We start from the raw sequence: 12,313 nt of genomic DNA, 5'->3' as shown, positions 1-12,313 counted from the left end.
GAAGTAAGATATTATTGTCTGACTACAACACAGAAAGAAATGATTCCTATATATTGGATGACCTGGCAGAAATGTGTTATAGAAAGAAGCCTACTCACAAGCTTCTCACAGAATTAACTTTTTCATAAATCAAAATGAAATCAAAAGTAACTTTGCATTTGTTTTTAGATAGGTAGATAGACAGATAGATAGATAGATAGATAGATAGATAGATAGATAGATAGATGTTTCTTAGAATCACTTGCTCTGCTAAAGTAATTCTGTCTTTATAAACTTTATTTTAGATTTTGAAAATTTACCTGGCCTATCTGCTGAAGATTTTGTCACCCTTTGTATCATACATAGATATCTTGATTTTAAAGTAAGTATCTTTTTAATAACCTGATTATTAAAATCTAGATAGCAAAAAATTAACTGGAAAATAAAATATCTATTCATGGTTGTGAGCAATCACCTACATACTGTATAGTTTTTATTTTTCATTTTGCATCTGATGCTGTTGAAGAAATACACCATACACCCATCCCATGATTGGGTGTTTTTCATGGGATAAGATTTCATCCAACTTAGTTTATGAAAGAAGATGTACAAAACTGATATAAGCCGGGCACGGTGGCTCACGCCTGTAATCCCAGCACTTTGGGAGGCCAAGGCAGGTGGATAGTGAGGTCAGGAGATCAAGACCATCCTGGCTAACATGGTGAAACCCTGTCTCTACTAAAAGTACAAAAATTAGCTGGATGTGGTGGCGGGCGCCTGTAGTCCCAGCTACTCGGGAGGCTGAGGCAGGAGAATGATGTGAACCTGGAAGGTGGAGCTTGCAGTGAGCCAAGATTGCGCCACTGCACTCCAGCCCGGGCGACAGAGCAAGACTCCGTCTCAAAAAAAAAAAAAAAAAAAAACTGATATAAAACTGTTCAAAAGCCTAGCAAAAAAAAAAAAAAATTATTTTTTTGAGATGGAGATTTTGCTCTTGTCACCCAGGCTGGAGTACAATGGCATGATCTTGGCTCAATGCAACCTCTGCCTCCCAGGTTCAAGTGATTCTCCTGCCTCAGCCTCCCAAGTAGCTGGGATGACAGGCACCCACCACCACGCCCAGCTAATGTTTGTATTTTTTAATTTTTGTATTCTCATGCCTGCAATCCCAGCACCTTGGGAGGCCAAGGTGGGTGGATCACCCAAGGTCAGGGGTTCGAGACCAGCCTGGCCATACAGTTTCTTCTCTTTGGAGTTGAAATTAAATAAGTTTTTATTTATTAAAATAAATTATTAATACTTATTAAAGTATTATTTTATCATTACTTTATATTATGATCCAATCTTGATTAAAAGATAGGTTACTTACCTTGCTAGTTATATTTGTCAGTAAATACTTTTGAAGTCTCAAGAAAGTCTTTTTAAGTTAACATTGTCCTTCTACTAATATTAGTACTGTATATTTGGATGTTATAAATGAGTAAACCTCTATTTTCTTTCTTTCCTTTTTTTTTTTTTTGGTTTTTTTTTTTTTTTTTTTTGAGGCAGTCTCATCCTGTCACCTAGCCTAAAGTGCAGTTGCATGATCACAACTCACTGCAGCCTCAACCTCCCAGGCTCATTTGATCCTCCAGCCTCATCTTCCCAAGTAGCTGGGACTACAAGTGTGTACCCCCATACCCAGCTTTTTATTGCGGGGGGTGGGGCGGGGTAGAGACAAGGTCTCACTGTGTTGCTGAGGCTGCCCTCAAACTCCTAGGCTCAAGTGATCCACCCACTCCATTCAGCCCAAAGATGAATTTTTTCCTTATCATAGATATATAATTTTTTTCTTTAATTTTATGGGTCCCGTGCACTTCTGCTGCACAACTCTGCTCTTTTTTCTCTAATTCTAAATACACTCAAGAACGTTAACTTCTAGACAGCCTAGAATATGAGGATGGAGCCACTGACATGATGGAACCATGGAGTTAAAAGCTTGAGATTCCATTATAATTTGCCTTAGCTAGAAGGTGAGGGGCAGGGCCCCTTTCTCAGGGTGGCTGGGTTCTAGGGTCCTAGTAATCCCCATGTTCATTCTCCTAAAAGTTCATCTTGACCTAGCCTTCAATATAGGGCTTTAGGGAGGAAAGTAACGATAGTTCAAAAAGATAAGAATAAATCAGCAGTTTCTGCAGCTGTGAAATCAAGGTAACTATAAACTAGAGGGCAGTGATGATGGTGATGATGGCAGTGAACTAGGCATAGGAGAGCCTTATCCATGAATAACATACCATTGAAAAACATTTGATAAATTCCTACTGAGTACTCAAACGTAGCTGGTACCCTCAATCATTCCCAATGCACTTATTCCCAGGAAGTAATTCAGGAAAAGTTTAAGTGTTAACAGGAGTGACTAACCATATAAAAAATTGTATAATTGTACAATTGCATGATTTATTTTTGGTTAATTTAACTTTGTTAAACTTTGTTGTAACAGATTGGAGAAATATGGAATGAAATATATGAAGAAATAAAATTAGAAAAATTAAGACCAGTCACTACAGATAAAAAAGCTTTGGAAGCTATTACAACAGCATCAGAAAATATTGGAAAGATGGTTGCTTCTCTGCAAAGTGATATAATTGAAAGCCAAGCATGCCAAGACGTGCAAAATGAACAAAAAGTATATGCAAAAGTAAGCTACATAGGTAGTGAGGAGGGAGAACGAAGATAGGTTGGTTAATGGGCACAAAAATACAGTTAGATAGAATAAGTTCTGTTGTTCAATAGCACAGTAGGGCAACTATAGTAACAATAATTTATTGTACATTTCAAAATACCCAGAAGACTTGGAATGCTCCTAATACAAAGAAATGATAAGTGTTTAAGGGGATGGATATCCCAATTACCCTGATCATTACACATTGTGTGCACATATCAAAATATCACATGTATGCCATAAATATGTACAACTATTATATATCAATAAGAAAGTAAGCCACAGATACCATTAAGGCACAAGATAATAATTGCAATGTATAAACCCAGATGAAGTTATCCATAAGATATATTTTTCTTACTTGTGGGTGTTTCAGCCTTGAGTTATTTTGTGGTTTTCTCTTAGAGTTATTTTCAGTGTCTCTGTGCAGTTTTAAAAGAAACTATGGAGTTTGAGATTGAGTTACTATATTCAATGCTGTTTTTTTGCATTATAATTTTATTTCTACAGTCTTAAATTTTTAAAAGGCAGAGAGATACTTGAGACATGCCACTGGACTCCAGCCTGGGTGACAGAGTGAGATTCTGTCTCAAAAATAAAAAAGAAAAAAAAGAAACTGAAACTTAATTATCTTTCTCATTTCAGATACAGGCCACGCACAAGCAAAGAGAGCTGGCTAATAAATCATGGGAAGATTTCTTGGCTAGAACATCAAACGCTAAAACGTTAAAGGTAGGATTTTTAATGTATTATAGTATCCACAACAAATAGCCAACTCTTACAGACAGACTTTTTCAGGAACAAATATTCATTCATTTTTTCCTAGTGACCTTTCCATACAATACCAACACTATTAGATGCTCATATGCAATTTAGAGTGATAAGTGAAACTGCATTTCACAGTTACAGAAGATGCTGCTTTGAGTTTCATTTGGTTTATCAGGGAGAAACAAGGCTGATGTTCTTGACCTACATAAAGAAGAAGATGATAGCCAGGAATGAGCAGGAAAATGTGTTCTGCTTTCCATTCTGAACCTGCTTATTCATTGATTTCTTTTCTGTGAGAGGCAAAGTAAAGGACACAAAGAGCAACTGTGTTGTGTTACTCTGTCCCCCAAGAGCTTTCCCTTCTGTGATCACCAAAAGAAGCATTATGTTAAACTTAAATGTGAATTGGGGATAAATATCCCTTTGTAGAAAAATGTGGTAAGCTACTTCAGCTGTAAGCTAGAAACTAATCTAAAAAATGTATAGTGCTAATGGTTCACTTGAAATATGTGAGAAACACCATGGATTTCCAGAATGTCATTACTTTTCCCCACCCTTTTCCATTAACATCTTGGATACACTTTTTAAAAAATCTCTCCTTCATTTCTGATGCTTTGGATACACTTTACCTAATGTTCCAATACTTCCTGTAGATATAAAATTGCTAAATGTTAAGTTAGTCCACAAGACGGTGGAACCATATTAAGATAGCAAAACCAAAGTTAAGAACAAGCTCACTCAAGGTACCAAGTTATCTCCCTGTTCACTGAAAGTTCTTCCCAATTCTACTTATAAAATGTCTTCCTAACTACCTGTATTTTTAGCACTAGTTAATGAAAATCAGCTCCTTTCCTGCAGGTCGTTTATTACTTCACATTTCACTTGTTTAGTGTAGCAAATACCTTGAAAATAACTTCAAATAGCTTAAATATAACTGCGATGAATTACATAATTTTTATTATTCTGAATGCTTAAAACATTTAAGTGTACTTAATCAGTTGGTAATTTATGCAATGTATTTTGCAATATGCATCACCTGATATAAATTTAATAGCTTATTAAATTATGTGCTAAAAATTGAACCTGATTTCTTCAGGATCTGCTTGACTCCTTGGTCATATATGGATTTCTTGGACTACTTCCAGAAATCTCTGGAAGACTTTTAGGTGACTGGAGTCTTCTTCAATGTGCAAAGTATCTAACTTACTAATAACTGTCTTTTTAGTCTAAATGAGTAAATGCAGATTTCAGCGCTATCTAATAAACAACCAAAGCATAAGCCAGACACAATTAAATATGTTTTTCATTGTAAGTACCATCATTACTGATTTAATAGCAATTAATATTTTCTTTCTAATTTAAAAATCCTCAGAAAGCAAAAAGTCTTCAAGAAAAAGCTATAGAAGCCTCCAGATACCATAAACGACCACAAAATGCAATATTTCACCAAACAGATATCAAAGGCCTTAACACAACGGTAAGATTCTTTCTCCATAACATTTTCTTAATAGACATTAAATTTAGAGTGTTTGAACAACTGTGCAAATATACTGAAAACCATTGAATTTTACCCATTAAATGGATGGATTATGTGGTGTTGAATTATATCTCAATAAAACTATTCAAAAAAAATTTTTAATTTAAAAATTAGAAGTTAAAAAAATTAATAAAAAAAAAACTTAGGCCCCCAAAATATTATGTCTATGGGATTTTCATCTCACATTTTTTCTTTTTGCTGTTCAAATTTCACATCATTAAGGCATATTTATCTCCAATGTATATCCACTTTTGCCCGGTTCTGGTTTAGAGTAGGCCCAGCCCTCCAGGATTTCTAAGAAACTGCTATAAACACTAGTCAGCTTATAATTGTCCTTATATCTCTTTAACAGAAAAGACGCAGTGCTTCCCCTTTTCCTGGCAAGTAGATCCCAAGTGTTCCTGTTATCCTCTGCTAGACTTAATTTGCCCCCAGTTACAAAGCTGATAAGCAATAGAAATAGAATTCAAACCTACTTTTCCTGGCTCCGATGCCCTTATCTTTCTATTATACCATAACTGCCTCCTAGTTATTCATTACATTTGTGTCTTTTCAAAAGTAAGCTGAAGGATGAATGAGTTTTTCTCTTGTTGAAAATTGTGTAAATGGACTTTTAGATATTTACCTTTTGCCTTTTTAGGTGCCCTCTGGTGGGGTAGTAACAGTGGAAAGCACTCCTGCCCGATTAGTAGGAGGACCTCTGGTTGATACGGATATTGCTCTTAAAAAACTGCCCATTCGAGGAGGAGCCTTGCAGAGGGTGAAAGCAGTTAAAATTGTGGATGCACCAAAAAAGAGTATTCCTACGTAATATACTATAGAGGCTTTTTGAAATAAAGTCAGCTTGTAATTTTTTAGCTGAATATATCTTTATACATATGTAAAGCCAATATTTTAGAATAAGTATTTTAGTATAAATATTTTAGTAAAATACTATAAAAATAAAAGGACATATAATTTATTTTTATGGAAAACATCAACATGTAATATCAGAAGAGTTGTCATCAGTTTCTTTGGAAAGGCTACCAATTTTACTAAGTGAAATTGTAAAACATAGTACATCAGTTAGGACTCTGTTGGTTGCATGTGAACTATTCTAACTAGTTTAAGTCAGAAAAAAAATTTCTTACAGGCTCTCTACCTATCAAATCTAGGAGGAATTTAGACTACAGGCATTGCTGAATCTAAGGACTAAAACTATATGAGTAGGATCTTCTCCTTCCCTAGCAGCTCCTGGCTTACATTCTCTTAGGTTCATGCCTGTGTCTCTGTGGTTTCTGCAGCTGCCTATGCATCTCAGGACCCCTGATTGCCCACATGCCTACAGTAGTCCTGAGCCATTCACCATGACTTTGGCCATGGCTGAGTAATGCCTCTTCCTGGAGCCAGAAGCAGGGCAACTCCATCCAAAATATACGGATAGAGTGGGGAATCAGGGTACTATTATCAGAAGCAAGTGTATATGAATATTGGGCAGCAAGATAAACAATAACTCTGCGACAAGTATGTTCGTCAAAATAAAATTATGTTTTCTCTGCTATAAAAGCAAATGTTAGTCATGAGCCAAATGGTAAAAAAGAAAAAAAATACAGCTGGTTTTACTCTTAATATATAAATATACAAAGCAAACTCTAAAGCTACTTCTCTTCTTTTTTTTTTCTTGAGCAAATTTTTTTTACTTTTTTATTATTATTTATTTTTATTTATTTATTTATTTATTTTTATACTTTAAGTTTTAGGGTACATGTGCACATTGTGCGGGTTAGTTACATATGTATACATGTGCCATGCTGGTGTGTTGCACCCACTAACTCGTCATCTAGCATTAGGTATATCTCCCAATGCTATCCCTCCCCCCTCCCCCCACCCCACCACAGTCCCCAGAGTGTGATATTCCCCTTCCTGTGTCCATGTGATCTCATTGTTCAATTCCCACCTATGAGTGAGAATATGCGGTGTTTGGTTTTTTGTTCTTGCGATAGTTTACTGAGAATGATGATTTCCAATTTCATCCATGTCCCTACAAAGGACATGAACTCATCATTTTTTATGGCTGCATAGTATTCCATGGTGTATATGTGCCACATTTTCTTAATCCAGTCTATCATTGGTGGACATTTGGGTTGGTTCCAAGTCTTTGCTATTGTGAATAATGCCGCAATAAACATACGTGTGCATGTGTCTTTATAGCAGCATGATTTATAGTCCTTTGGGTATATGCCCAGTAATGGGATGGCTGGGTCAAATGGTATTTCTAGTTCTAGATCCCTGAGGAATCTCCACATTGACTTCCACAATGGTTGAACTAGTTTACAGTCCCACCAACAGTGTAAAAGTGTTCCTATTTCTCCACATCCTCTCCAGCACCTGTTGTTTCCTGACTTTTTAATGATTGCCATTCTAACTGGTGTGAGATGGTATCTCATTGTGGTTTTGATTTGCATTTCTCTGATAGCCAGTGATGATGAGCATTTTTTCATGTGTTTTTTGGCTGCATAAATATCTTCTTTTGAGAATTGTCTGTTCATGTCCTTCGCCCACTTTTTGATGGGGTTATTTGTTTTTTTCTTGTAAATTTGTTTGAGTTCATTGTAGATTCTGGATATTAGCCCTTTGTCAGATGAGTAGGTTGCGAAAATTTTCTCCCATTTTGTAGGTTGCCTGTTCACTCTGATGGTAGTTTCTTTTGCTGTGCAGAAGCTCTTTAGTTTAATTAGATCCCATTTGTCAATTTTGTCTTTTGTTGCCATTGCTTTTGGTGTTTTGGACATGAAGTCCTTGCCCATGCCTATGTCCTGAATGGTAATGCCTAGGTTTTCTTCTAGGGTGTTTATGATTTTAGGTCGAATGTTTAAGTCTTTAATCCATCTTGAATTGATTTTTGTATAAGGTGTAAGGAAGGGATCCAGTTTCAGCTTTCTACATATGGCTAGCCAGTTTTCCCAGCACCATTTATTAAATAGGGAATCCTTTCCCCATTGCTTGTTTTTCTCAGGTTTGTCAAAGATCAGATAGTTGTAGATATGCGGCATTATTTCTGAGGGCTCTGTTCTGTTCCATTGATCTATATCTCTGTTTTGGTACCAGTACCATGCTGTTTTGGTTACTGTAGCCTTGTAGTATAGTTTGAAGTCAGGTAGTGTGATGCCTCCAGCTTTGTTCTTTTGGCTTAGGATTGCCTTGGTGATGCGGGCTCTTTTTTGGTTTCATATGAACTTTAAAGTAGTTTTTTCCAATTCTGTGAAGAAAGTCATTGGTAGCTTGATGGGGATGGCATTGAATCTGTAAATTACCTTGGGCAGTATGGCCATTTTCACGATATTGATTCCTCCTACCCATGAGCATGGAATGTTCTTCCATTTGTTTGTATCCTCTTTTATTTCCTTGAGCAGTGGTTTATAGTTCTCCTTGAGGTCCTTCACATCCCTTGTAAGTTGGATTCCTAGGTATTTTATTCTCTTTGAAGCAATTGTGAATGGGAGTTCACTCATGATTTGGATCTCTGTTTGTCTGTTGTTGGTGTATAAGAATGCTTGTGATTTTTGTACATTGATTTTGTATCCTGAGACTTTGCTGAAGTTGCTTATCAGCTTAAGGAGATTTTGGGCTGAGACAATGGGGTTTTCTAGATATACAATCATGTCGTCTGCAAACAGGGACAATTTGACTTCCTCTTTTCCTAATTGAATACCCTTTATTTCCTTCTCCTGCCTAATTGCCCTGGCCAGAACTTCCAACACTATGTTGAATAGGAGTGGTGAGAGAGGGCATCCCTGTCTTGTGCCAGTTTTCAAAGGGAATGCTTCCAGTTTTTGCCCATTCAGTATGATATTGGCTGTGGGTTTGTCATAGATAGCTCTTATTATTTTGAAATACGTCCCATCAATACCTAATTTATTGAGAGTTTTTAGCATGAAGGGTTGTTGAATTTTGTCAAAGGCTTTTTCTGCATCTATTGAGATAATCATGTGGTTTTTGTCTTTGGTTCTGTTTATATGCTGGATTACATTTATTGATTTGCGTATATTGAACCAGCCTTGCATCCCAGGGATGAAGCCCACTTGATCATGGTGGATAAGCTTTTTGATGTGCTGCTGGATTCGTTTTGCCAGTATTTTATTGAGGATTTTTGCATCAATGTTCATCAAGGATATTGGTCTAAAATTCTCTTTTTTGGTTGTGTCTCTGCCCGGCTTTGGTATCAGAATGATGCTGGCCTCATAAAATGAGTTAGGGAGGATTCCCTCTTTTTCTATTGATTGTAATAGTTTCAGAAGGAATGGTACCAGTTCCTCCTTCTACCTCTGGTAGAATTCGGCTGTGAATCCATCTGGTCCTGGACTCTTTTTGGTTGGTAAGCTATTGATTATTGCCACAATTTCAGCTCCTGTTATTGGTCTATTCAGAGATTCAACTTCTTCCTGGTTTAGTCTTGGGAGAGTGTATGTGTCAAGGAATTTATCCATTTCTTCTAGATTTTCTAGTTTATTTGCGTAGAGGTGTTTGTAGTATTTTCTGATGGTAGTTTGTATTTCTGTGGGATCAGTGGTGATATCCCCTTTATCATTTTTTATTGTGTCTATTTGATTCTTCTCTCTTTTTTTCTTTATTAGTCTTGCTAGCAGTCTATCAATTTTGTTGATCCTTTCAAAAAACCAGCTCCTGGATTCATTAATTTTTTTGAAGGGTTTTTTGTGTCTCTATTTCCTTCAGTTCTGCTCTGATTTTAGTTATTTCTTGCCTTCTGCTAGCTTTTGAATGTGTTTGCTCTTGCTTTTCTAGTTCTTTTAATTGTGATGTTAGGGTGTCAATTTTGGATCTTTCCTGCTTTCTCTTGTGGGCATTTAGTGCTATAAATTTCCCTCTACACACTGCTTTGAATGTGTCCCAGAGATTCTGGTATGTTGTGTCTTTGTTCTGGTTGGTTTCAAAGAACATCTTTATTTCTGCCTTCATTTCGTTATGTATCCAGTAGTCATTCAGGAGCAGGTTGTTCAGTTTCCATGTAGTTGAGTGGTTTTGAGTGAGATTCTTAATCCTGAGTTCTAGTTTGATTGCACTGTGGTCTGAGAGATAGTTTGTTATAATCTCTGTTCTTTTATATTTGCTGAGGAGAGCTTTACTTCCAAGTACGTGGTCAATTTTGGAATAGGTGTGATGTGGTGCTGAAAAAAATGTATATTCTGTTGATTTGGGATGGAGAGTTTTGTAGATGTCTATTAGGTCTGCTTGGTGCAGAGCTGAGTTCAATTCCTGGGTATCCTTGTTGACTTTCTGTCTCGTTGATCTGTCTAATGTTGACAGTGGGGTGTTAAAGTCTCCCATTATTAATGTGTGGGAGTCTAAGTCTCTTTATAGGTCACTCAGGACTTGCTTTACGAATCTGGGTGCTCCTGTATTGGGTGCATACATATTTAGGATAGTTAGCTCTTCTTGTTGAATTGATCCCTTTACCATTATGTAATGGCCTTCTTTGTCTCTTTTGATCTTTGTTGGTTTAAAGTCTGTTTTATCAGAGACTAGGATTGCAACCCCTGCCTTCTTTTGTTTTCCATTTGCTTGGTAGATCTTCCTCCATCCTTTTATTTTGAGCCTATGTGTGTCTCTGCACGTGAGATGGGTTTCCTGAATACAGCACACTGATGGGTCTTGACTCTTTATCCAATTTGCCAGTCTGCGTCTTTTAATTGGAGCATTTAGTCCATTTACATTTAAAGTTAATATTGTTATGTGTGAATTTGATCCTGTCATTATGATGTTAGCTGGTGATTTTGCTCATTAGTTGATGCAGTTTCTTCCTAGTCTCGATGGTCTTTACATTTTGGCATGATTTTGCAGAGGCTGGTACCGGTTGTTCCTTTCCATGTTTAGCGCTTCCTTCAGGAGCTCTTGTAGGGCAGGCCTGGTGGTGACAAAATCTCTCAGCATTTGCTTGTCTGTAAAGTATCTTATTTCTCCTTCACTTATGAATCTTAGTTTGGCTGGATATGAAATTCTGGGTTGAAAATTCTTTTCTTTAAGAATGTTGAATATTGGCCCCCACTCTCTTCTGGCTTGTAGGGTTTCTGCCGAGAGATCAGCTGTTAGTCTGATGGGCTTCCCTTTGAGGGTAACCCAACCTTTCTCTCTGGCTGCCCTTAACATTTTTTCCTTCATTTCAACTTTGGTGAATCTGACAATTATGTGTCTTGGAGTTGCTCTTCTCGAGGAGTATCTTTGTGGCGTTCTCTGTATTTCCTGAATCTGAACGTTGGCCTGCCGTGCTAGATTGGGGAAGTTCTCCTGGATAATATCCTGCAGAGTGTTTTCCAACTTGGTTCCATTCTCCCCATCACTTTCAGGTACACCAATCAGACGTAGATTTGGTCTTTTCACATAGTCCCATATTTCTTGGAGGCTTGGCTCATTTCTTTTTATTCTTTTTTCTCTAAACTTCCCTTCTCGCTTCATTTCATTCATTTCATCTTCCATTGCTGATACCCTTTCTTCGAGTTGATCGCATCGGCTCCTGAGGCTTCTGCATTCTTCATGTAGTTCTCGAGCCTTGGTTTTCAGCTCCATCAGCTCCTTTAAGCACTTCTCTGTATTGGTTATTCTAGTTATACATTCTTCTAAATTTTTTTCAAAGTTTTCAACTTCTTTGCCTTTGGTTTGATTGTCCTCCCCTAGCTCAGAGTAATTTGATCGTCTGAAGCCTTCTTCTCTCAGCTCGTCAAAGTCATTCTCCACCCAGCTTTGTTCCGTTGCTGGTGAGGAACTGCGTTCCTTTGGAGGAGGAGAGGCGCTCTGCGTTTTAGAGTTTCCAGTTTTTCTGTTCTGTTTTTTCCCCATCTTTGTGGTTTTATCTACTTTTGGTCTTTGATGATGGTGATGTACAGATGGGTTTTTGGTGTGGATGTCCTTTCTGTTTGTTAGTTTTCCTTCTAACAGACAGGACCCTCAGCTGCAGGTCTGTTGGAATACCCTGCCGTGTGAGGTGTCAGTGTGCACCTGCTGGGGGGTGCCTCCCAGTTGGAGCTTTCCGGCTGCTTTGTTTACCTAAGCAAGCCCGGGCAATGGCGGGCGCCCCTCCCCCAGCCTCGCTGCCGCCTTGCAGTTTGATCTCAGACTGCTGTGCTCGCAATCAGTGAGACTCCGTGGGCATAGGACCCTCCGAGCCCGGTACGGGATATAATCTCGTGGTGCGCCATTTTTTAAGCCGGTCCGAAAAGCGCAATATTCGGATGGGAGTGACCCGATTTTCCAGGTGCGTCCGTCACCGCTTTCTTTGACTTGGAAAGGGAACTCCCTGACCCCTTGTGCTTCCCAAGTGGGGCAATGCCTCGCCC

The 12,313-nt window shown here is 37.8% G+C and overlaps 1 protein-coding gene across 6 annotated transcripts in view; it reads left to right on the top strand.

Annotated features, from left to right (window-relative positions):
• Window positions 1-12,313, top strand: part of CFAP69 (cilia and flagella associated protein 69) — an 81,254-nt gene that overhangs the window by 59,391 nt on the left and 9,550 nt on the right. For 4 of the 6 annotated variants that reach the window (XM_019031830.4, XM_031013479.3, XM_055346650.2 and 1 more), the window contains 5 exons: window positions 285-361; window positions 2,459-2,656; window positions 3,326-3,412; window positions 4,821-4,925; window positions 5,626-6,621. In XM_019031830.4, coding sequence (XP_018887375.3) covers window positions 285-361; window positions 2,459-2,656; window positions 3,326-3,412; window positions 4,821-4,925; window positions 5,626-5,796 — 638 coding nt within the window. In that variant the 3' untranslated portion in view covers window positions 5,797-6,621. Of the gene's footprint in view, window positions 1-284; window positions 362-1,527; window positions 1,644-2,458; window positions 2,657-3,325; window positions 3,413-4,820; window positions 4,926-5,625; window positions 6,622-12,313 lie in introns of those variants that run through there. The other 2 variants (XM_055346649.2, XR_008667141.2) reach the window with 2 other exon arrangements.

The sequence above is a fragment of the Gorilla gorilla genome, chromosome 6 (assembly GCF_029281585.2).
Source record: "Gorilla gorilla gorilla isolate KB3781 chromosome 6, NHGRI_mGorGor1-v2.1_pri, whole genome shotgun sequence".
NCBI classification, from domain to species: domain Eukaryota; kingdom Metazoa; phylum Chordata; class Mammalia; order Primates; family Hominidae; genus Gorilla; species Gorilla gorilla.
The sequence above is the reverse complement of the archived record's forward strand: the minus strand, read 5'-3'. Positions and strand labels throughout refer to the sequence as shown.